The sequence below is a fragment of the Scatophagus argus genome, chromosome 19 (assembly GCF_020382885.2).
Source record: "Scatophagus argus isolate fScaArg1 chromosome 19, fScaArg1.pri, whole genome shotgun sequence".
Lineage (NCBI taxonomy): Eukaryota > Metazoa > Chordata > Actinopteri > Scatophagidae > Scatophagus > Scatophagus argus.
The window spans coordinates 312501-336650 of NC_058511.1; the positions used below are offsets into that span (position 1 = coordinate 312501).

Genomic DNA, 24150 nt, shown 5'->3' on the forward strand with positions numbered 1-24150 from the left:
CTCTGACAACATTTTACTGAGCAACACTGAAATCCATTCTGTTTATGGTCTGTTTATGCATTCAAATGTTATTTCTGGGAGACAGTCGGCCTGGGACAGGAATGGTCGGGTGTCCATATACTTTTGGCCACGCAGTGTCTCGCTCCTCAGGTTAAAAACCACCGAAGTCACGCAGCAAAGGAACACAATGATGACCTGATTTCCTGTCTCCTACTCTCAGTCATGCTGTCCTTGGCCGCCCTCTCGCTCCGTCTTGGGGCCTCTGGTTGCCAAGGAAGCAGGCGCTCCATGGCAACCATCATCTCCGGCAACAAGACGTCCAAGTGAGTCAGTTCACATCCCACGTTTGTCCAAGTCTGGGGACCAGGGTTGAACACGTGTGAGGTCTGAGAGCTGATCCTGGGTCTGTGTGTGAGCAGGTTGGTGAGGGAGAGGCTTAAGATGGAGGTGGAGAAGATGAAGAGTCACTTCTCAGGGTTCAGACCAGCTCTGGTTGTCTTACAGGTCAGACCTTCGTTCTTTATTCACAGGCTCATGGGGTCTCAAAGATGTTTTGTGTCACCTTTCAACACTTACGCAGGTGTGATGAGAAAACATTCTGTCCAATCAGCTCGACCAGAATGAAACAGGTCTGGGAGCAGCTGGACCAGGAGAAGCTGGTCTGGCAGTAGCTGTTCTGGGAAGAACTGGTCTGAAACTGACTGTGTTTATTGCAGCTGCTCTTCTTCTCAGAAACTCTGATAACAAACCTTCAACCCCCCAAACCAAAACCTGAACCAGTCAGAGTGACCTGAATCTGCAGGGTTGCTTCTTGCCTGAGCTTTGAGGACAACCAGTTAGCCAATCAGCTTTCAGCAACAAAGAATTGAAGTTTAAACTTGACTGTTGTAAAGCGTTGACCCTCCACTCTTCCTGTAGTTAAACCTACATTAGGGGTCCTCAAAGTGCCCTCAGAAATGTGCCCCCTGACTGCAGGTTATGAATGACAGCTTGAAATCTTCTGGCTTCATGGAAACTGAAAGTTTTGAACTGCATTTCAGGTGGGGGACCGAGACGACTCCAACCTCTACATCAGCTCCAAACTGAAGGCTGCAGCCGAGGTCAGTCAGGGCCTGACACACTGAGGCAGGGTCACCTGTTCACCTGGTCTCAGGTGCAGTGGTGGTCGTGTCAGTTAACGTGTCGGTATTAATCTGATCGTGTCGACTGATGCGGCTTCCTGACGCTGTCGGTTCCTCGTCTGCAGATTGGAATCGATGCGAAACACGTAAGGCTGCCCAACACGGCAACGCAAGACGAGGTGTGTGACGAGCCTGCCGCTGATGACATCATTCAGATCAACAGAGCGCTGACTGTTTCCCATCGTCCTGCAGGTCTTGCAGAGCATCATGTCCATTAATGAGGACATGTCTGTCCACGGCCTGATCGTCCAGCTGCCTCTGGACTCCGTCAACCCCATCAACACTGAACTCATCACCAACTCTGTTTCTCCTGAGAAAGACGTGGACGGGTGAGTCCTCAGATTACTGATCAGCTGACCTTCACTTCTTAACACGTGTGTTTACACTGTGTGTGTGTGTGTGTGTGTGTGTGTGTGTGTGTGTGTGTGTGTGTGTGTGTGTGAAGTCTGAGCTGCATTAATGCAGGGAAGTTGTCTCGAGGTGATCTGAATGACTGTTTCATCCCATGCACCCCCAATGGCTGCATGGAGCTCATCAGACAGACAGGTCTCTCTCTCTCTCTCTCTCTCTCACACACACACACACACACACACACACATACACACACACTGGCATGTTACCTGTCACCTCTTATTGTGCAGGTGTGTCTGTGGTGGGGAAACATGCAGTTGTGATTGGTCGCAGTAAAATCGTCGGAGCTCCGATGCACGACCTGCTGCTGTGGAACCACGCCACCGTGACCACCTGTCACTCAAAGACACCAGACCTACCTGAGCAGGTGATGTCACTCCAACACTGATGACAAGGATTCACATCATCACTATCATCATCATCGTTATTAATACAGATCTATTTCAAATCTGAAACTGCAGCCTCAGTGTGTTTCCTGTACGTCTGATGATGCATTTCCTGTTTATGCACAGGTGGGCCGGGCTGACATCCTGGTTGTGGGGGCAGGGAGAGCAGAGATGGTGAGAGGAGAGTGGGTGAAGGAGGGAGCTGTGGTCATCGACTGTGGAATCAACCACATACCAGGTAAACACTAGTACTGCACCTGGTACTGCACCTGGTACTGCATGAAGTATATGAAGAATACAGTACAAATATTTCTTATCCCCACCAGGATTCACAGGCGGTTTCAGAGACATTTCTGCCCTCATTCATTAACATTTGAACATTGATGTTCATTTGAACTTCAGCTCACTGATGTCTGCCTGTCAACATGTCTGACTCAATATGTCTGACTATTGATACAGAAGTAGGCTGGCATCTTAGTGAAATCACAACTTAAATGATGAGAATGTCTCTACAATGTGACCCCACAGCCATGCTGAGTCAGACTGATTAGAAACCTGGTTATGATGCTGTCAGTGAAACTGTGTGTGTGTGTGTGTGCATGTGGATGTCTCTGACAGATGAGATGAAGGCGAGTGGTAAACGGGTCGTTGGGGATGTCCACTATGCTTCGGCCAATCAGAGAGCGGGATTCATCACACCTGTTCCAGGAGGGGTGGGGCCAATGACGGTGGCCATGCTCATGGAGGTCCTCAAAGACAAGTCATCGTAGTGTTTAGTTCAGTTTTTAAACAAACGTGTGTGCGTTGCTGACGGTGGTTTCGTTTCAGAACACGGTTCAGAGTGCTCAGCGTTTCCTCCTGAAGAATCAGCCGAGGAGGTGAGACAGGAAACACTCGAAGGTAAGACTTTACTTCCTCAGAGTAATTAAATGAATAAAGTCTGATGATTATTTGTCTACTGCTCCTGTTGAAAGAACTGCAGTATTTGTATTCTTGACACTTGGTCTCAGTGTTTCTGGATTAAGTGACAAATTATGTGATGCAGTCTCCCCCGATCAATAAAGTTTCATTTTGATCTTCTTTCATTTAAGGGATGTGACTGAACACAGGAAGACGACAGCAGGTTCAACGTTCACAATCACAAAGTAAGAAACAGGATTAAAGTCCATGTGTCACCTGTCAGTCTGAGCTCGGGGCAGCACTCAGCAGGATGAAGAACAGTCTTTGACCTTTAAACTCCTCTGAAACTCTGTTTGGCCAGGGATCAGAGGTTGTTGTCATGGATACAGAGACATTCCAGCTGTCAACATTAACTGACCAAATATCTGATTGATTTAATGATGATCGACCAAAACTGTCTGATGTTTAATGAACTCTTTAATGCTGCACAAATCTTTTACATAAATGTGATGTCATGTACAATAATATGATCAAAGCTTCAGGTTTCCCCTGTTATCTCAGTTTCACATCTCCTCAGTCTGCAACACATGAATCAATAAAGTTTGAGTTAAACATTTTATTAACTTTTCATTCATCTCATTCATTTTATTCATACACAAGAAAGAGCTCAACTTCGAAAGGCTGATAGATCGATAGATAAATTCAATAATCATTTAGTATTTAGTCTGTAATTGACACACAGTAAAAGTGTTTTTAGGCATTTTGAGTTGAAGAAGTAAACGTTAATAATCAAAATTATTCTCGTTTGAAACTAAAAAATCTAAAGTGTGTAGAAGAACAGGTTGCAACACGTGTTTGTTGGAAAACACAGCAGAGAACAAATCAGAAACTGAAGAATAAACAAATTATTACATTTAAATTATTAAATTATTAACACAAATGACATCATACGAATCAGTTAACACAAATCAGTCATGATGACTGACTCAAAGAGAATTCAAATGACCAAGTGATTTCTTTTCCTCTTAATTCAAGGTAGAGTTTTGTCCTGAGCTGTGACTGTCAGGCAGACTAACGTCAGTCAGCTGCTCTTCGACCTGAACCTGATCGCCAGTCGGTCACTTCGAAGCTGTTTTGTTGGTGACCAGCGAGCTGCTGGCTGCCTTCTTGTCTGTCTGTCCAAACCAGGTCATCATAGAGGGAAAGAGTTTGGTCTCGACCTGCTCAAATTGGAAAGTGTCAAGAGATAACTTTTGTTGTGAATTGGTGCTATATAAATAAACTGAATTGAAAGACATCACTTAAAGGTTCAGTCCACAGATTTTTTATGTGACAATTGTTAACTGTTGGCTCAACTAATTCACCTCCAGGTCGATTTAACAGAACTGTGGGACATGACCAAGAGCTCCAGGAGACCCAGATCAGTAGCTCGGATGTTTGTAGAGTCAGCAGCCTTCCTCCTCACCCTCCTCATCATCAGCTCAGCAGATCTCTGTGAATGCAGTCCGAGTCGCTCTGCTGTTCTCTGCTCAGCTGATCCACAGCGGCGTTCACAGCAGCTCGGACCAGAGAGCGAGCCATCTGAACCAGCTGCCGCTCGCTGGGCTCAAAGCCCGGGAGCAGGAGGAGATGGTTGTGGTTCTCCGAGGAGGAGCTGCCGTCCCAACATGCCTCCTCTCCATCCTCCTGAACCACATCATCTGGAGGAACCAGCTCGATCCGGATGGAGGGTTCATTAGTGGATGGTTGAAACAGGCGTGAGGTAGTTTCATCAGTCTTCTCCCTGTGAACCTCACGGGCCTCCTTGGGTGATGTGGATGAGGTCGAAACTCGATTATCAGCGTCTAGGATGACTTTGGTGGGGGCACAGAAATCCTTGTCTGTCTCTGGAGATGTGACCTCTTTCAGATTGTTAATGGGAACCATTTTAGATCTGTTTACAGCGGCCATCAGGCCCTCCTCATTGATGCTGGTGACTGACTGGTCTTCAGTTGGCGTTCGTTCTGGACCCCGTGCTGCAGCTTGATTCTCTGTCAGCACCATCTCCACCTCCACACTCTGAACCGTCTCATGACTGTGCAGTTCAGAGGGTTCGTGTGCCTGAGCAGCCGACGAACTCGGAGCCTCCATGTTCTGAGGGACACCCCGGTGTCTGCTCACTCCTCCTCTGCTGAAAAACCTTTGCATTTTTTTACAGAAGGCCAGTGAAGGTTCAACGCCGTCGTGGTCCACCACACCTCTTTTTTGCTCGTGAGTGAGCCGAGAGTTGGACAAACTCGGGAACATTTTGAACATCCTGGCCTTAAGCCTCATCTTCCCTTTAGTGGCCTTCACGTATTTTTCTGCGCTGTCGGTCTCCTGCAGCGCCCCCTCTGGTGGAACACAATCAGTATTTTTCTTCTTCTCTGAAGTGTCCTTGACGTTGCTCTTTTGCCTTCTTTCGCAAACAACAGCAGGTGAGAGTCCCCTCCACCACCTGTGTCTGTTTACCTTCCTGTTTGTGATGTCATCCTCGCCTGCAGCCTCAGAGCGCCCCCTGCAGCTCATGTCAGACAGAACCATATTGGCAGGATCTGTCCACTCAGTGTTATCCGAGTGCGTCAGTGAGGATTCATCTCCACCAGCCATCTTGTCTTTGTGAGTCTGGGTCTCAGGTCTGTCCTCCACGCTCCTGGTCTTGGCTTTTCCCAGCAGCAGCCTTGGAGGACCAGTGAGCTTCCTCTTTAAAATCACTTTCTCCAGGTGCTTGACATCCTCTCCACTCACCGTCGCCATGACTTGTCTCCGGGGTGAAGCTCAATGATTTTTACTCTTCCTGCAGGTGTTTCAGCTCTTCTGCTGAGCTGATGATAAACCATCTGCTGCTGGCAAACACCTGGGACCCTACAGAACACAACAAACCACATTAAATCCTGCTGATGTGGAGCAGCAGCACAAAACACAGCAGATACGACTGCTAATATAAGAGTGAAATCCTGCAGCTCTGACAGCAATACCAGATGTTCTCTGATGTCCACTCAGAATGCTGACGCTCAGAAACTCTGGACAGGACGCCATGTTTTTGTATGTGTGGACTTCAGGTGCTCTCAAAGATTTTGGTTTTTCATTTCAGTGAATTTAATATCCGTTTGAGAACAGGTGAGCAAAGAAAGCATTTTATTTCATTAATTATGACCACTAAAGGAGAATAAAAGTAAAATGACAGAAATTTTAGACACAGGGACTTGGTGTAATGATGAATGTAATGAATGAAGGATCTTAAATCAGGTAAGAAAGATAAATGCAAAAACAAGATTAACGATTAAATACAAAGTCTGAAGAATCTAACGTCACTGTGATGTTGTTGCCACAGTGGAACACAAATGAAGAAGATTTTAAAAGTCCAAAACCTTTGACAGAAGTCTTCACAGGCTGTGAGACAACAGCATTGAACAAACAGACGAAGGAAACGAGTTGGACTCTTCAGACGTGTGTGAGAGTCTGGATGAAAAGATTTTATCACTTACCTCATTTGTTTCAGATCATTAAGAACAAAAAATGATGATTTTCACCTCACCTTGGTCTTAATCAAATGAAGAGAAAATGATGCTCATACATTCAGACCTCATCGGGAGTCGAGGATTCCATAAACCAAAAGCAAAAACAGTGAAAAAACTGAAAACAGTGACAGACTGCCTCCAATAAAGACTCAAAGTCATTATGTGTGCTGATCCTCAAAGAGATCAGCTGATCACAGATCAGAGTTCATATCTTCTCTCTGCTGAGATGAGCAGCTTATCATCATTAACAGTTCAAACTGAACTAAAGTCATCAGACAAGAAAAGCTCAAATCTCACCTGAATGTGGCCCAGCTTCCTGATCAGATCTGCATCTCAGAGAAGGCACAAACACTGAGCTCATCCCTCTTTCTCCAGCCTCCACCCCAGTTTCCATAGCAACCTCACTGATTGGCGTTTTGTTTTACAGAAGGTGGTGAATAAGGGGTGAATAGCATTTGATTTTATTTCCCAAAATGAGTTTCTACAAGACTTGATACAAGTGCAACACTTGACAGTTTTTATGTTCTATGGACCAGCAGGAGGACTGGCAGGAGGACCAGCAGGAGGACCAGCAGGAGGACCAGCAGGAGGACCAGTAAAAAGACTGGCAGGAGGACTGGCAGGGGGACTGGCAGGGGGACTGGCAGGAGGACCAGTACAAAGACCAGCAGGAGGACCGGCAGGAGGACCAGCAGGAGGACCAGTACAAAGACCAGCAGGAGGACCGGCAGGGGAACTGGCAGGAGGACCAGCAGGAGGACCAGCAGGAGGACCAGTAAAAAGACTGGCAGGAGGACTGGCAGGGGGACTGGCAGGAGGACCAGTACAAAGACCAGCAGGAGGACCGGCAGGAGGACCAGCAGGAGGACCAGTACAAAGACCAGCAGGAGGACCGGCAGGGGAACTGGCAGGAGGACCAGCAGGAGGACCAGCAGGAGGACCAGTAAAAAGACTGGCAGGGGAACTGGCAGGAGGACCAGCAGGAGGACCAGCAGGAGGACCAGTACAAAGATCAGCAGGAGGACCGGCAGGGGGACTAGCAGGAGAACCAGCAGGAGGGCCAGCAGGAAGAACTAAACATCACATACTTAATGGAGGAAGAGAATCAGAAAGAGGACGGCGTGTACCTTTAAGATTTCATCCCTAACTAACTGACAGAAAAACAAATGTGATGGACAACCTGTCTCTGACACACTGATCAGTGTTCAGTTATTGATCTGCTGCAGCTCCCTCTGAGCTCTCTGATGTCACATGTCGTCATCTATTTTTAAAAGTGTGAAGAAGAACCTCAGCAGCTTTTGTTTCTATAGCGATGAAGGGTAAAAATACATCGAATCTATCCCCAAGCAACAGCAGACTGACCAATCAGAACCTCTGACAGGTGAGAGCATGGAGACAGAACCTGTCACTTTTCAACATGCATGTTGTCTTTATGATTATGTTGATTTCAGGAAAATTATCCATTCATCCATTGATCCAGATAGATTCACTATACGGACAAAAGTATTGGGACACCTGACCTTCACACCAACAGGGACTTCAATGACGTCTCATTGTAAACACACTGACAGCTTTGCAGCTCTAACAGCTTCCACTCTTCTGTGAAGGCTTTCCACAACATGTTGGAGTGTTTCTGTGGGAATTTGTGCCCATTCATGCAGTAGAGCATTTGTGAGGTCACACACTGATGTTGGACCAAAAGGCCTGGCTCACAATCTCCGTTCCAGTTCATCCCAAAGGTGTTGGATGGGGTTGAGGTCAGGGCTCTGTGTGGGCCAGTCAAGTTCTTCCACACCAAACTCATCCAACCATGTCTTTATGGAGCTTTGCTTTGTGCACTGGGGCACAGTCATGCTGGAATAGAAAAGGGCCTTCAACAAACTGTTGCCACAAAGTTGGAAGCATAGCATTGTCCAACATGTCTTGGTATGCTGAAGCATTAAGGTTTCCCTTCACTGGAAGTCAGGGCCCTGAGAAACAGGTCCATACCACACCTGAAGTCAATCACAAAGAGGCATGTCCCATTACTTTTGTCTGCATAGTGCAGATAGGTAGATAGAAAAAGCTGGTTTTAATACGATAAAATGTTTTCTTATTATATTTGTACTTTGCTGTACATTCATTACATTGTTGATGAAGTATAAATACTGTGGGGACAGTCTGAGAATGAAGTCCAAAGTATTTTCACACAGTTCAGTGTGAAAGCTACTGATTCAAACATGCTGGGAGTCCTCTGGATGTTTTATTTAGAAAGAACAAAATGAATCTTCACATCTTGTCTTGTCTGCTGAGGAATGCCTCTGGGCAGCTCGGTAATCAGCCCTCTGCTGACACCTGCTGGACACAGTCCATCACTGCAGAGAGTTTGAACAGGAAGCTGAAAAGTGCACTTCCTCTTCTCTGTCTTATCAGAGACTTGGACCTGTGCTGATGAGTTGTTTTAACTCCTCATGTTTTGTGGCAGGATTTTCCAGGTGTTGATATCACTTGTGTGGGATTATATAATGGATGTCTTTGCTGTTCTCTGGCTATTTGAGGCCAAAAAGCTTCAGCAAGTCAGAAGTCTGTCGGATAAAGTCTTGACCTCTGCAGCTTGTGATGATCTTCTGTATTTTGACAGAGAATATTTATTTCATATTTAAGTGAGATTTCTGATTGGTGCAAAAAAACATTTATTGTTCCATCAATGAGAAAAACATGTCTATGTACAAAACAAAACTTCCTGTCCGGATATTTTTTTTTACAGTGAAACACAGAATGAAGACGACATCACGACTGTCAGACATTCACCAATCAATAATCAATAACATCTGTGTGTCAACAAGTGTGTCAATGAATGCTGGTCATGTGACCACAGAGAACAAGTTAAAGGACCGTCACACTGTTTTCTAATGCACAAAGTAAAGTCAGTGTGGATACGAGCTGTAACGTCGTCTTTCTGAAGGCTTTCACAGCCTGAACACGGGAACGTTTTCACTTCTTTCAAGACAAAAATCAGACATTAGAGAAATTTCAGGATTTGGTGAATGTAAATGTTTCTTCATGTCCTTCCATCATTCAGTAAATCGAAGTCAACCTGCATCACCACAGAGCAGCAGGTGCAGGCCGCCTTCATCCATTTCCTCCTTTAATCAGGTGTGTTTAAACCTTTTAATTCTTGATCATTGTTTCCTCTTCATTTTTCTTTGCATGTCGAGTTGAATTTTCTGTATGAAAGCTGCTGAATAAAAACCCCAACCAAAAGCTGGGATTACGTTCAAACTTTTTGTGTTCCAGTTTTCAGCTTCCTGTAGTGACAACGCTGTGCTTTGTTTAGATCAGGATCACGTTTGTTGCCTCAAACTCTCCCGACACGAAAACACACCATATAGACAAAAGTATCCAGACACTCCTCCTCATGGGGCTGCTTGTCAGGGTTTGGGCTCGGCCCCTGACTTCCAGTGAAGGGAAATCTTAATGCTTCAGCATACCAAGACATTTTGGACAATGCTATGCTTCCAACTTTGAGATTGTGAGCCAGGCCTTTTGGTCCAACATCAGTGTGTGACCTCACAAATGCTCTACTGCATGAATGGGCACAAATTCCCACAGAAACACTCCAACATGTTGTGGAAAGCCTTCACAGAAGAGTGGAAGCTGTTAGAGCTGCAAAGCTGTCTGTGTGTTTACAATGAGACGTCATTAAAGTCCCTGTTGGTGTGATGGGCAGCTGGCCCAATACTTTTGTCTATATAGTGTATCAGTGGTGTGCAGAAACATTTCAACTTTTTGTTCTGATGCCTCAGCTGTGAAAGATGACCGTAACCAGATGAAAGTAAACATTGAATGTGATGACTAGTCATCAGAGATTTTCACAGGAATGAACTGAAACCAGATCAACTGGTCGTCAACTGCAGTCTGATTTGAATTTTTTTTACTTTTCATCAGATTGTCATGAAGCTGCGAGCTTTGATGGAGACGACACGAGCAACCATCAGGCGAGCACGCGAAGGCACCGCTGCTGCCTACAGACATGACTGCAGTTACAGTAAAGGAACAGTCCGTGTTTTCATACGCGTCGGATGCTCACTGAGGGGGAGTTCGCTGTTCGCTGGTGAAGATCAGGATGTTGTCAGAAAAGTCTGAAAGTCTGAGGTGACGTCCTCAGATGTTTCGTCCAACCGTCAGTCCAACATCCAAACAGTTTGTAGTGCAGAAGAAAACCAGCAAACATTCCCATCACATTCTACAGCTTTCAAGGTGATTCGAGCGGATTATTTTTCTGAGTTCCGATGGTTCAGCTCTGCCTGCCCCGGACAGCTGATGACCACAGCACCACACTATGATCACATGACTGACACACACACACCTGCGCAGGTACAGGACAGAACAAAACAACACAAACCTCAGAGTCCAGTCTGAGAGAACCTCCCCCAGACCATGGAACCCCCTGTGAGTTCAGTCACGCCACACTGCGGAGAAACTCCTGTCATGGTTCACCTGATGACATCATTCGACAGGCACGCCGTCCACACTCTCCTGGGATATCTCAGAGTCTAGGGAGTAGCAGGAGCTACCGTTGTCCTGAGTGTCCCGGTTGACCTCCTCGGAGAGTGTGGAGGCACCCGCCGAGGCCCCGCCCCCTCCACCAGGCTCCGTGGCGCCCTCACAGAAGTGGGCGGAGGCCTGGAAGAGCTGGCTGCAGAGGCGGTTGTAGCGGTGGTAGCGGGACGGTTTGCCTGTGTGGGTGTACATGTGCTCCTGCAGCTGACTCTTGTGGGAGAAGCGCAGGCTGCAGACGGCGCAGGCGATCTTACGTTTACGTGAGTGCAAGATGGCGGGGGTGGGGCTACTTCCTCCTCCTCCTCCTCCTCCTACTCCTCCCCCCCGGCTCCTCCTTAGCTCTGCAGCCAGCTGGTTAGCGAGTGCCTGGCTTTGCCTCAGTGCCTCCTCCAGACATCCTGCATCCATCTGCTCCCGGGCCCCCGTTGGCCCCTCCTCCACGCCGGCGTCCAGCTCGCTGCCCTGCGACAATCCCTCCATCAGGCGAGTAGGGTCGAGGGCATGACTGAACAGGTGCTCCCGCAGGCCCTCGGGGGAGGAGCAGCGCTCCCCACAACGAGGACACAGCAAGACCAGAGGCCGGTCTTTGAACAGGAGGCTCTGACTGGGACTGCTACCCTGAGCAGGAGACGGGGACCCCAATCCCTGCCCCTCCTCCCCCTCGCCGTCCTCCCCTTCCTCTTCCTCTAAACGCTCTTGCTTTATGCGAGTCGAGATGTCCGAGTCGTCTCCTGATGCCACTGAGCAAACATTGCGTAATGCAGAGGCCTGGCGGTCTGACGGGACTCCCTCCAGTCCAACGGCTAGGGACAGCTGTGAGTGGGTCCGGCCCCCCCGGCCGGAGGAGCGTCCATCGTCAGGGGCCCCGCGGGACACCGTGGTGGACTTGGGGACTCCAGGAGCCTCCTTGTTGGCCAGCTGGGAGGAGATCTGGATGCCATACAGGTTGGACATGCGGACGACGTCAGTGGCGGTGTCGGCAGCACCCTCACCAGGTTTCCGGCACAACTGGTAGGCGTGAAGGAACTTGATGCCCTCCTGCAGCCGACTCTGGTCCACCGGCTGTTTGGGACACATGCCGGTGTACATGATGTGCAGGAGGTAGCTGAAGACGTCCGGCTGGATGTCTGTGGGCTGGATCTTTATACACTCACTGAGGACAGGGGGACAGACAGAGACAACATGTCAGCTGAGAATCAATCAACAAGGTGAGACATGGTATGTTAAAACATCAGGTCGCGTCCACGTACATCAGATTTTGCTGACAAGAGTCAAAGATTCTGCCACAAAGTTAGGATTCATAAATCATCTAGAAGAAAAGCGTCTGCAGCCTGTGGCTTCACTCTCAGGTCAGCTGTTCGTATTATTCTGTCCACCCCACCCCCAACCCACACCACCGGACCTGGACTGGTGGATGAAGATCATCTTGAAGTAGTTGGAGAAGGCAGCCAGCACAGCTCGGTGAGCCTTGAAGTAGACGTTTCCGATGGCAACAGTACAGTCGCACAGGAAGCCGAACTCCCTCTGAACGTTGAGCTGCTGCAGCAGGAAGAGGCTGTGAGACGACACCTCCATGACCCACTCTGTGAAGACACAACACGACGTCACGATCTGCTGTGAGGCCCTGAACACACCTGTGTTCCTGACTGTGACGCCGACCTGTCCGTTACCACGGTAACTGTCTCTCTGGAACAGAAAACACAGTTTACCACGTTTTGACTAAAGCCCCACCTGGACAGGTGAGGTCACAGGTCAGCTCACTGAAGGTCACCTGAGACACACACACACACACACACACGGGGTGGGGGCGGGTGGTCTTTGGACGACAGCAAACGTCTCAGATCCAAAGAAACCCGGAAACACCCGCGCGACCAAAAAAACAAAACAAAACCAAAATACATTTATTGCTCCGCGCGTGCACGCCGTGTCGCGCCCGCGAGGCTGCAGCCTCCTCCATCCTCTGCCTCATTCACATTCAACACGCACGTCCTCCTTCTCCTACACGCGCACAGGCGCGTGCGCAGCCCCCCTCCCGCCACGCCCCGCGCCCGCCTGTCCGCTTCGTGCACGCGCGCAGTGCCCGGCGGCCGTTAATCGGCGATTTACCGCAGAAATGCGCAGATTGTCTTCAATCTCCAGGAGCCGATTTGTTGCTGCAGATGATCTCGCAAAAAGTCGCGTCACGTCTCGCGAGAGGAAGGGTCAGAGGGACTGGTCACGTGACGTGAGTGTGTCACCGACGGACGTGTAATTACTGATCAATAACGGCCCTACTGACCTGTATGAACTGATATCAAACCACGATAAATGCAGAAATAAAAGAAAGACAATTTAACGATGAAACGATAAACATAAGAAGCCTAAAACAACAACAACAATAATAATACACAGTTTTGTTCAGGCGCATTTTGCTGTCGATGCCACAAACAGCTGAACTCTACATGTTGTTATGACTTTGTGGTGAACTTCTGTTTAAACAGAGACGTTTCTCATCGTGTGCAGGAGAACACGAGGAGCTGCAGATGCAGAATTAAAAGTGTTGCAGAATTTAACCTTCATTTCAACAACTTCAACCTGTGACAGATTCTACGGGTTCTGAAGGTTCTCCTCACCGTATTTCCTGATTTCCATAGTACTTTCATTTACTTCACTGCTTTAATCTGACCGCTCAGTCAGGTGTCAGCTCGGTGGGGCTGGGAATTATGGGACGTCACCAAACACTAAGACTGATACTGTAACTGGGTGAGTTCAGCACCAACAGGAGGGCGACGGAGCTGTGAGTCAAAGTCAGCACCAATCAGCCAACAGAAGCGAACACACCTGTGTGACAGGACTACAGGTGTGAAGGGATCTTCAGATCTGACGTCCACATCATGAGCTGAGCATTAAACAGCATATTATGTAGTTAGTATTAGCTCTGTCTCCACCGGTGACAACATTCAAATATTGCTAAGACATAACAGCTCTATTAAGTAAATAATCCAACCCTGACGAGGTCCATTCAGCGTTGTGAGCACTTCTACTTTCTGCTTTTGTCTCCCCCTCCTGGCAGCAACAGTAATTACACAAACAACACCACTATGAGGAGGTCACAGGTTCCATATTCCCTTCTGCTGTCACCTCACCTAATCTCAGACAGAATAATGTGGCAGTGAAGCAGCTTATATGTGAAAGTGCTGCGCTGCAGGTTTAAGTACAGCACGGAATGCAGGACCTTTATTTGTAGTCATTACTTGTATTTCATGGAGGTTAAATACTTTTACTGAAGTAAAGCACCTGTACTAAATTGTTGAGAACTACCTGGATTTTAATGTCGTCATGTCTCCATACTATGAATAATTAAAAAGCAAAATTTAATAACCTTTGCTTGTCTTGTAATATTTGTATTAAAATAGTGACGCACGTATGTAATTAGCAAAATTAAGCGAAACCCACAAAATAAAATGTATAAATAAAAAGAGAAAGTCAAACAGCTTTACTGTAGGTTTTTTCACTATACTATGAATATTTCATATTTATTATGAAAGGCAACTATTTGACCGGAAGTCCTTTATTTTGTCTTCCTCGGGTTTCCTCACTAATTTGTCCGTCTTGACGGAGCGGCAGTCTGTGCGGAAGTTCTTTCATCCTGCAGGAGGAGAAGAAGAAGAAGAGGAGGCTTCTCCTTCGTCTCAACTTTCCTCCTGACACAACAAACCTCCGGAGAGGAAACTTCCTGACCACCGGGGACATCCACACACCCGCCGACAAAAGCAGCTCCTCCGCCGGCCTCTGGTACACACGGTGAGTAGATGGGTTTCTGTCCGGCCCACTGAGCCGCCTGGCCGTGGACGCTGAAGAAAAATCCCCGCGGCCTGCTGCTCTCGATGCTAGCTGAATGCGGGTGGCAGTGCGGGGGTGGCGGGACTGTTTGCGGGAGAGATATCATTGTAAGCCGTCACGGTAGCAGCATTTACAATCACGACATCCGGCGTTGCTTTCAAAATAAAGGGCTTAGTAATGAAGTCGAGGTTTAACGCGTCTGGGTAAGCTTCAGATGAACACACATTCCTTATTTGTTGTGTGAACTTTAACAAGTCCAAGTTGTATTTAGGCTGTGCCCATCTAATTAGTCGATCACATTCAAGTTTGTCTGATTGATTCCTCGTCAGTTGGTATCCTTTTAATTTTGGCGTTCACCCGCTTTAACTTCCGTCTTGTTCGATATTAGCCGTAGTTAGCTTGATTAAGCTAACCGCCGTTGAGCAGTAATCTCCATTTTAGCTCGTCAATGTGGCCGACTTGTCCCTTCTTTCTGCTTTGACACACTCTGTCCTATTCAGTGTACACTCTCACCGATACACACGGCTCTTTGTCGGGTCTCTCAGGGCAGGTTTCACGGCGAATGACAGCCGGTGAATGCGTGAATGTACCCCCGCACGCCCGCGGCAGCACCGCGGGGGTGGACGGTGAGCTGAGAGCCGCTGCGGCTCAATTACAGCAGACCGACTCACCGTGACTTGAAGAGCTCTGATTTTACACCTCTTTACAAGGTATTCTGGTGTGGTGTTACAGCTAAAACCTTACTGAAAGTATTAAAGTTTTCTTGAGAGGTGAAGCACTTAAATCATGCTCAGTAGTTTCAATTACAGTGCATTTAAAGCATTTATTTTATTTCACTGGTGTGTTTGTTGACTTGTTAACTTTAAGCGTGAAAATAAATACACCGATCAATCACAACATTAAAACCACTGACAGGTGAAGTGAATAACATTAACCATCTGTTAAAACTGCAGTGTTCTGGAGGGAAACCTTTGGGTTCAGTCGTGTGGATGTTCTTTGACACACACCACCCACCTAAACACTGCAGACCAAATACTCACCCCTCCCCCATGGCGACAGCGCTTCCTGTCAGCAGCAGCCATTTCAATGTACCCCGTCACATTTCAAAAACAGCTCAGGACTTTCTCACGGACCACAACAAGCCTGGAGACTCCTCAGGTCCCAACCTGATTGAGAATGGATGGCTTCCTCTGGAATGAGCTGAATCCACCCTCCCAACAGGTGGAGCCTGGAGGCCCCATCCTCAATGCACAGTACCCAAAGGATCCAACATTTTGAAGCCAGTGACCACAAAATACCCCCAGAGGTCCTGTGTCCCTTCCTCTGACAGGTTAGCTGGGGCCTCCAGGTTGGAGGCTACACCTGGTAGCAGGGTGGATTGGGCTGCTGCTGACGGGAAGAGCCATCATAGGAGGAGGAGGTTTGGCCTGCAGTATTTAGGTTGGTGTTGTGTGTCAAAAAACATCCACGATAGCCAGAACCCAAAGGTTCCCCCCAAAGAACTGTAAACACATGATTAATGTGCGTTACTTCACCTTGCTCTTACACCCATGGTCACCACTCTGTAGTCCTTCCCAAAGCACTATCTGATTGGTCACGAGTAACACCAACATTGACAGCTGCTGTGATCGACAGGTAGAGTAACTGGAGCCGTTCTGTGTGTCAAAGAGAAGGCAGCAGATAATTTTTCCATGATGGGAAAACAGGCCAGTTTCCCAGTTGAACCACTGGAAATGAAGTCGCAGCCAACAGGATTTCACTCAGTGGAGGCAAAAGTGGCATATCTTAAATAAAGTAAAACTGCACTCAGATGCAGAACGCAGAACGCTGAATGGGTAAAAGCTGATAGAAATAAACATACAGTGTTTGTGTTTTTATTGTCTGTCGGATGGCTCACACATGACTCAGCTCATAATGTAGTGTGTGTTATGTTATGATTTGTGATTTCAAAAATTTCTTTATGTCCACTCAAACAAATCAGCAAAAGCAAATTATTAAAATACAAATCCATTCTGAAAAGCCCCAGGATGTAAAGAGGACTGACTGTCAACTCTGAAGTCACTTGATTCTGAGGATGACATTTTCTTCTTCTCTGATGTAGGAGCTAAATGACTGAAGTCACACCTCTTCATCATTCACGTCTGATTTTGATGAGTCATAGCCGGATGGTTCTGCCTCGCTGAGCACAACCAGCCAAAAGTTATGAAATGCTCTGCAGTGTAATAAAAGTCGACCGCAGAGAAACCTCACAGCAGAAAGAATGTCGCTGTTTAATTTCTCCCTTCATGTCTTCCTCCGTTGTCTGCAGGGCGATGGCGAGGCCGAGCCACAGCGATCATGTCCTCCAGCAGCTCAACAACCAGCGGGAGTGGGGCTTCCTGTGTGACTGTCTCATTGCCATCGGTGACATCTATTTTAGGGCACACAAGGCTGTCCTGGCGGCCTGCAGCTCCTACTTCAGGATGATGTTCATCCGCGACCAGCAGGGGGCGGGCCGCCTGGACCTCAGTAACATGCAGATCAGTGCAGAGTGCTTCGACCTCATCCTGCAGCTCATGTACCTCGGACGCATTGTTGTGGGGAGCTATGAATTCGATGAGCTCAAGGCTTCCATGGCGTACCTGCAGATGTACTACATCCCAGACTCGCTGGAGGATCTCAGGGACATCAGGAGCTCCAACCTCACCCCATCCTCCTCGGCCTCCTCCTCGTCCAGTTCTTCGACCGGCCCTGTTGGTGGGAAAATGATGTTTGGGGTGCGCATGTATGAGCAGCAGAGGCCTCCGGCACCAGATGCAGAGCGTCTACCAAAAGCTGTCAACAGTACTGCTGTGCGTCCAGCTGTTTCAGCGACTGTCAGCAGACCAGTTGTGGTGGAGGAGGTGGTGAACACACCTCTCATAGTGGCACCGTTGGTGGTGGATGGAGGAGTCGAGCAGCCATGCGATTTGAGAAAGAGGTCCAGCGGCAAGAGTTCGACTCTCAAAGACCGTCCACGGTTTGGCCGCACCTACACCTGCGATGACTGCGGCTTTGTCTTCAGCTGCGAAAAGCTTCTGATTGAACACATCCTGACCTGCACTAACAGGAAGGCCTTTCATCAGCCGAGAGGGAACACTGAAGGTGACAATGACTCCAGCAAAGCTGAGAGCTCCACCTCTGAGAGCACAGAAGAACCCAGGGTCATCTGTAAAGGCGAGGATGAATGGCCCGAGGCCAAGGCCAACACTGAGCTCGCCATCAGGTCGGTGGCAGCAGGGACAGACGGTGAGTCCGGATCAACTCGCAGCATCTCCATTAAGACAGAACCAGAAGAAAATACTTTCCCTGAGATAGAAGTGGTCCGGGTCGGTGAACACACCAACAGAGACTGTAGCGCACGCTTTAATGAAGCCACACGTAAAGATATGCAGAGGGAGAAAACTGGATCAGACCGAGAACCAGAGCCCGGTGTCTCAGGTATGGATAACAGCAACGAGCCTTTTGAAGGCCACATGTCCAGCAGTGAAGATTCAACAGTCCCTGCAAAGCTTCGTAAGGTCAAAGACGAGAAGCAGGACACCGACTGTGCCCCCTGTGAACTCTGTGGTGCTCTGTTACCAGAGGAGGATAAGTCGGCCCACTATCTGTCCAACCACATGGGCCATATATGTGCCTGTGGGAGGTGTGGCCAGGTTCTGATCAAAGGCCGCCAGCTCCAGGAACATGCAGAGCGCTGTGGTGAAACGCAGGGCGGCGAGTCAGATTCCCACGGGGAGGATGAGGCGTCCCTGCTCGAGGAGCCACAGGGGATGGAGGAGGGGCTGCTGGAGGCGGCCGACCTGGCCTGCTCTCACTGCGGTCTGCTGTTCCAGAATGAGAGCCTGGCACTGGAGCACGCCCTGTCCTGCCACGATCAGGAGCTGTTCCGCCCGGTGCTGCTGGAGGAGGGCGGAGAAGCCGATCACCGCCGCAAACACTTCTGCAGCATCTGTGGCAAAGGCTTTTACCAGCGTTGCCACCTGCGGGAGCACTACACCGTCCACACCAAGGAGAAGCAGTTCACCTGCCAGACCTGCGGGAAGCAGTTCCTGCGGGAGCGCCAGCTCAGGCTGCACACCGACATGCACAAAGGCATGGCACGCTATGTGTGCCCCGTCTGCGACCAGGGAACGTTCCTCAAACACGACCACGTCCGACACATGATCTCCCACCTGTCGGCCGGGGAAACCATCTGCCAGGTGTGCTTTCAGATCTTCCCTGGTGGAGAACAGCTGGAGAAACACATGGACGTCCACCTGTACATCTGCGGCGTCTGTGGTGAGAAGTTCCGTCTCCGTAAAGACATGAGGAGCCACTATAACTCCAAGCACACCAAGAGACTATAGGAACAATTTGGACCGTCCTCTGCATTTATACTAGTTTGTTACTTAAAAAAAAAAGCCATAAATGTGAGAACAAATGTATGCACTTGAACACCAAAAAGAGAACTTTTTAATCTGCACTTTGAAACTATATGCATAACCTAAACAGGCGTTCACACTGCGAGCGGCGGGGCAGATTATTGATCACTCCGTGGTGACTCTTTCTGCAGCATTTTCCTTTGAAAGCCGTTCAGTGTAGAGTCGGGACGTTTCCATCAGCTGATTGGAGTCAGGATCAGCTCCTGTCAATGAACCGGCCACATCTGACAGACAAAGTTTAGCTAACCCTCCCCAGCCACTGTTGGATGTCAGCACCGGTCACAGCTAACTAACAAGTAGATGTAGCTTTTGATTTAGAATATTTATAAAGAACCTGCGATTTTTATATACAGGATGATTCATACATGATTATTTGGATTACAGGTTATTTGAACAGTAACAGGTGGCTGTTTTTTTCATATCCACAGTCTAACATAATTCTTTAAGATGTCCAGAAGCCCAAAGAAATCAAAGAAAACTAGCAGCTGGCGAATTAACGATAAATGTTCTGTCTAGAACCTAAACTGGTAGTCCTACTTGACTTTACCAAAGGCAAGCTGGCAGATAGAGAGAGAAGCTCCTCTCTACATGTGTTTGTTTTGTGACTTTCGTGACTTGTCAACAGGCCTAACGAGAAAAAACTCCCATCATGCCTCTGCACCTGTTCAGTTCACAATTGTGTTACTCACAGTGTGAAAGTATGGTAAAATCATGTCGTGAACTCCAGGAGAAATGAAAGCTGGCGTATCCTCAGAGAGCTCCTGGTTCCTGAGGCTGTGCTCTGCAGAGGGAGGAGCCTCAGGTTCTCCGAGTGGTGAACGAGAAGACGCCCAATTCAGTTTCCCTTTGGAGTGACGTGTCAAAGGGTCTGTCAGCATTTCAGAGGGCTGCAACGCCTTGAGCTTTGATGTCAGCTTATCTCACAGAATACTAAAATCTCTGAAGATTAAACACTTTGAGTTTTTCAAGTTGTAGTTAGCGAGCGCAGTTGGTTTTCAGATTCTTTGTTTTGTGACTCTGATAGTACACTGACTCATACGCTTCTTCCCTTTGCTTTCAGTTCGGCTTTGTGTCGCAGTGATGCGGCCCTCGCTGTCCGATACGCTCTGTGTTCAGTGCCTTTACTGTGACAGTGTGCTGTCTCTGTTGTTTCCTTCCTGTCTTTTTGGCGGTGGTGCGTGTTGGGGGGCTGGACAGGCACAAGTGAGGCCCCCCATTTCGAAGTGAATATTTAGAAATCTCATTGTGGAAAAGGCAGCAGTTCTATGCTGGACTGCATTGCATCGATGTTTAAGGTCTTCTCAGGCTGGTGCCGTTTGGTCCAGTTGTATCAGACTTTCAGCAGATCTGAGCTCCACATAAGACCACATCACAAGGCTGATGTTTCAGGTCCAACCCATAGTCTTGAACCAGACTAATTCAGATAATTTGCCTCATCTTGGTTAAAGAACATTGGAGCCAGATGAAAATTGTTCACCATTTCAGAACGTGCCTAAATCAATTTAAAAAGGACCTAAACCAAATGAACTAGCTAAAACCATTTTAGAAGCAATCAAAACCTGTTCAGAACCCACTACATTAGTCCGCAACCAGTTGAAACCAGTTTCAGAAAATCCTAGGTACCAATGTGATGTGTTCTTAAAAAAAACAAACAAAAAAAACCAAAAACGGTCCAGACATAAAAACAAGGTCAGAACCAACTGAAACCAGTCTAGAAGCATCCTGAACCAGCTACAAGTATTTCATATCCACTTCAGTACCATTTCAGAACCAGCTAACCAGTCATAAATCATTTCAGACAAAGCCACTTCACATTAACTAGTTGGAAGACTATTGTAAACCAGTCCTGAACCAGCTAACACCAGTACTGAACCAACCAAACAAGTTTGGAATTTGGCTGAACCAAGTCAGACCCACCACAGGTACTTCAAAACCAACTTAAACAGTTTCAGTCCAGCACTATCCAATCCAGAGTGAACCTCTTCAACCTGTCCAGTTTCAAGCAAACCAGATATTTCAAAATTACATGAACATGAACCTTCCCAAACCAGTTCAGGACCAACTCAGACCAGTTCCAACCGTTTTCATGCTGTCGTCTTGTTTTTCTTTGTTGGAATCACAGTCAGAGGTTCATTTAATTTGCAAAGACTGAAGAGAAACTGATGAGGTCCAGATGTTTCTATGAACTCAGCTGCTTTCAGATGTGCATTTGGTGCTGCCACAAACCAGTTCAGAATCAAACTAAACCCGTTTAATGAAAGGGCACAAGGTTGGGTCACTTTAAAACCACCTTAAACAAATTGGGAACCAGATCCAAACTGACTGGGACCAGCTCAGAACCGGTTGAAAGAGTTCCTAACCTGTCCAGTACTGACTGATATCAGATTACCTCCCATGAAAACTAGTCCAGTTCACTTCAGCCTAAACCCTTTCAAAACCAAACCTGAATGAATGCATTTGTGTGTGCAGACTTCTTTGTGTGTTCAGGTGATTTTTGTTGCTCTGGGGTTTTTCTCACTGACGTTCAGTTTGTGGAGTTTTGAAAGATGCCGCTTCGTTCTCTTGGAATAAACTCAAACATTTCTTAAGCTCTCAATAAACCAAGTGAATTTCTGTTTGTGAAGAAGAGTCTGGATGTTTTTCTTTTCACTTTTCTCTGAATGTTTGTGCTTCATTCACACTCTGCCTGAAATCTTTTTCTGTTTTTTAGATTTTTATCTAAATCTGGTTTCCTTTCTTTGAGTTGGCCTGGGTCAGTTTCTGACCACCACCTTGCAGAGATTTCAAAAGGTGCTGCTGACTGTGTGAGCTGTTTGTTCAGATGTCCAGTGTTTTGGTACAAACATCGAACTGCATTAGCCAGTGTTTGAATCCCTCCTTCATATATGACAAACTGATTTCCGTTCACCTCTAACCCCCCGGCATCTGCTGTGACAGAAGGATAATTTATCAGTAGTTAGTTAGTGCAGTCTGTCTCCAGTCTGTTTTTGTCCAGAGCTGTGGCGCTACGGTAAGCGTCCTACGTCACTTCCTGTTGTTGTGTGTTACGGGTGTTGCCACCAGCTCCGTGTTGCTCTTTAAGTTGTTTTATTAACTGCTACAGCTAGTAATTTCACATTGTTACTTTAAACGCCTGTTCAAGTTAAACATTTATTCACTCGCTTTAGCGATTTTCACGCTAATCTTGTAATCATTTAGCGTTCGTTAAACTCCGCTAAGCTAGCTTAGCCTGTTCATTAGCGATGGCTGCTCTGTTCGCCTCAGCCTCTCCTGCTCTCTCCTGCTTGGTGTGTCACATGTTCAGCTGTTCCTCTGCCTCCTTTAGTGAAAGTGGTAAATGTAATAAATGTAGTTTACTTGTAGCGCTGGAGGCGAGGCTTAGTGGATTAGAAACGCGGCTCCGCACCATGGAAACAAAGTCTTTAGCTACTGTAGTTAGCCTGCCCGCATTAGCCGGTGCAGACCGATAGCTTCCGAGCAGCCGGGAAACCAGGGAGGCTGGGTGACTGTACGGAGGAAGCATAGTCCTAAGCACAAGCCCACGGTTCACCCCCAACCTCTTCATGTTTCCAACAAGTTCCCCCCACTCAGAGAAACCATCTCTGGTGATTGGCAGCTCTGTAGTCAGAAACGTGAAGTTAGCGACACCAGCGACCACAGTCAAATGCGTTCCTGGGCCCTGAGCGGGCGACGTTGAATCTTATCTAAAACTGCTGGCTCAGGATAAGCGTAAACACGGTAAAATAGTAATACATGTCGGCGGTGATGACACCCGCCAACCCAGAGTTGAGACCAGGAGGCAGAGTTGCAGTCCTACACGCTTCTCTGCGCTTCCATTGGAACAGTTATCCACCCAATATCCCATAGAGACTGCCTGTCCCCGACCACCTAAATTAATTAAATCACATACAAAAAGAGGAGTTATACATAGAAATCTAATAAAGATTAACACATCTGACCATCACTTAATAACTTTTGAATTTGTATTATTTGACTACATACCACCAAGGAAAAACTCCTACACTGGATACCTGTCTGATAGTGCTGTAGCTAAATTTAAGGAATCAATTCTGTTGTCACTGACTTCAGTATGGTGTCCCAGTACTGCTGAACATTACAACACTAAAGAAAAGTCTTATGCCAATTGTAGGCCACGGTATATGGTATAATACTGAGGTTCACATGTTAAATGCAATGTTGCAGTATGGTTACCTGTAAAATCCAGGATAGAGTTTAAAATTCTTCTCCTCACATATAAAGTCCTGAACAGCCAGGCACCATCATATCTTAAGGAGTCGATACTTCCCTATTGTCCCACCAGGGCTTTACGTTCCCAAGATTAGATATAGATTTTTTATTATTATTATTTTTTAGATAAAGTATTTATTCACTTTGAGACGTGTGACTGTCAGGTGTTGGCTGCTCTCTCTTTCAGCTTGCAATTCACTGTGTGTCCACATGAGGGAGCTGTAGGATAAACTCAAGGTGTTTCAGCTGTCAATCTGTGACCCTCTCATCAGTCCAAAGAACCAGAAGGGACCTGAGCCATGCCGTGCCAGGGAGGGCTAAATTGGGGCCTCGCCCACCTGCAGTGTTCAGGCCGCATGACTGGACGGCTCAGGTTGATTGACAGGTCTGTTAATAATGGGCCCAATAAAGTCTCTGCTCTTTATACACACTTTTAACTTGCAAACATATAGCAATTACTGTTCAAAGATGATCGATAATGTAAATATGGCTGTGATGTATGTTATTGTTTTTAAGATGATTGACTGGAAACAAGCAATTTACAGAATTAGGTTGCATCCTTACACGCTAGTAAAAACTTCAGTGAAGTTTAAATCTGTCTAGTTTTTGATAAATGGTTGTCGTAACGTTAGCTTTGTCATGTGGTTCAGTTAGGTACACAACAGCTTCACCTGCCAAA

The 24150-nt window shown here is 47.3% G+C and overlaps 3 protein-coding genes and 1 long non-coding RNA gene across 9 annotated transcripts in view; 3 read left to right on the forward strand and 1 right to left on the reverse strand.

The window, feature by feature from the left end:
- Nucleotides 1–3494, forward strand: part of LOC124050702 (C-1-tetrahydrofolate synthase, cytoplasmic-like) — a 4069-nt gene extending 575 nt beyond the window's left edge. The window contains exons 2-12 of one of the 2 annotated variants that reach the window (XM_046373488.1): nt 221–323; nt 420–504; nt 1041–1100; nt 1247–1300; nt 1374–1510; nt 1627–1727; nt 1823–1959; nt 2105–2216; nt 2597–2724; nt 2807–2878; nt 3070–3494. In XM_046373488.1, coding sequence (XP_046229444.1) covers nt 223–323; nt 420–504; nt 1041–1100; nt 1247–1300; nt 1374–1510; nt 1627–1727; nt 1823–1959; nt 2105–2216; nt 2597–2724; nt 2807–2860 — 969 coding nt within the window. In that variant the 5' untranslated portion in view covers nt 221–222 and the 3' untranslated portion in view covers nt 2861–2878; nt 3070–3494. The remainder of the gene's footprint in view (nt 1–220; nt 324–419; nt 505–1040; nt 1101–1246; nt 1301–1373; nt 1511–1626; nt 1728–1822; nt 1960–2104; nt 2217–2596; nt 2725–2806; nt 2879–3069) is intronic. The other variant, XM_046373489.1, reaches the window with a different exon arrangement.
- A 2845-nt stretch (nt 3495–6339) lies between these two features.
- LOC124050703 lies at nt 6340–23640 on the forward strand. Its single transcript, XR_006841674.1, has 3 exons — nt 6340–6350; nt 12514–12516; nt 22694–23640. It is a non-coding gene; the product is annotated as an uncharacterized LOC124050703 (long non-coding RNA).
- Nucleotides 10485–14534, reverse strand: zbtb25 (zinc finger and BTB domain containing 25). 4 transcript variants are annotated; one of them, XM_046373484.1, is made up of 3 exons: nt 13572–14534; nt 12362–12542; nt 10485–12112 (listed from the first exon to the last, which is right to left on the reverse strand). In XM_046373484.1, exons 1-3 carry the CDS (start codon nt 13588–13590, stop codon nt 10906–10908), a joined length of 1407 nt encoding a protein of 468 aa, XP_046229440.1. In that variant the 5' UTR covers nt 13591–14534; the 3' UTR covers nt 10485–10905. The 4 variants fall into 4 exon arrangements, with proteins under 4 accessions (XP_046229440.1, XP_046229441.1, XP_046229443.1 ...); XM_046373485.1 differs by lacking the exon at nt 13572–14534 and adding an exon at nt 13066–13382; XM_046373487.1 differs by lacking the exon at nt 13572–14534 and adding an exon at nt 12691–13051.
- zbtb1 (zinc finger and BTB domain containing 1) lies at nt 14568–21846 on the forward strand. Of its 2 annotated transcripts, XM_046373483.1 has the most exons (3): nt 14568–14742; nt 15327–15491; nt 17090–21846. In XM_046373483.1, the coding sequence occupies exon 3, from the start codon at nt 17094–17096 to the stop codon at nt 19146–19148; it is 2055 nt and encodes a 684-aa protein (XP_046229439.1). In that variant the 5' UTR covers nt 14568–14742; nt 15327–15491; nt 17090–17093; the 3' UTR covers nt 19149–21846. The 2 variants fall into 2 exon arrangements, with proteins under 2 accessions (XP_046229439.1, XP_046229437.1); XM_046373481.1 differs by lacking the exon at nt 15327–15491 and having other exon boundaries at nt 14569–14742.
- Nucleotides 23641–24150: the final 510 nt, after the last annotated feature.

Bases quoted from the DNA above. Each gene is read 5' to 3' on its own strand.
- zbtb25 (XM_046373484.1), bottom strand. The intron at 12,113-12,361 runs GTCCGGTGGTGT...CCCTGTCCTCAG, and splicing joins ATCTTCATCCACCAGTCCAG to TGAGTGTATAAAGATCCAGC.
- zbtb1 (XM_046373483.1), top strand. From the start codon at position 17,094: ATGGCGAGGCCGAGCCACAGCGATCATGTCCTCCAGCAGCTCAACAAC.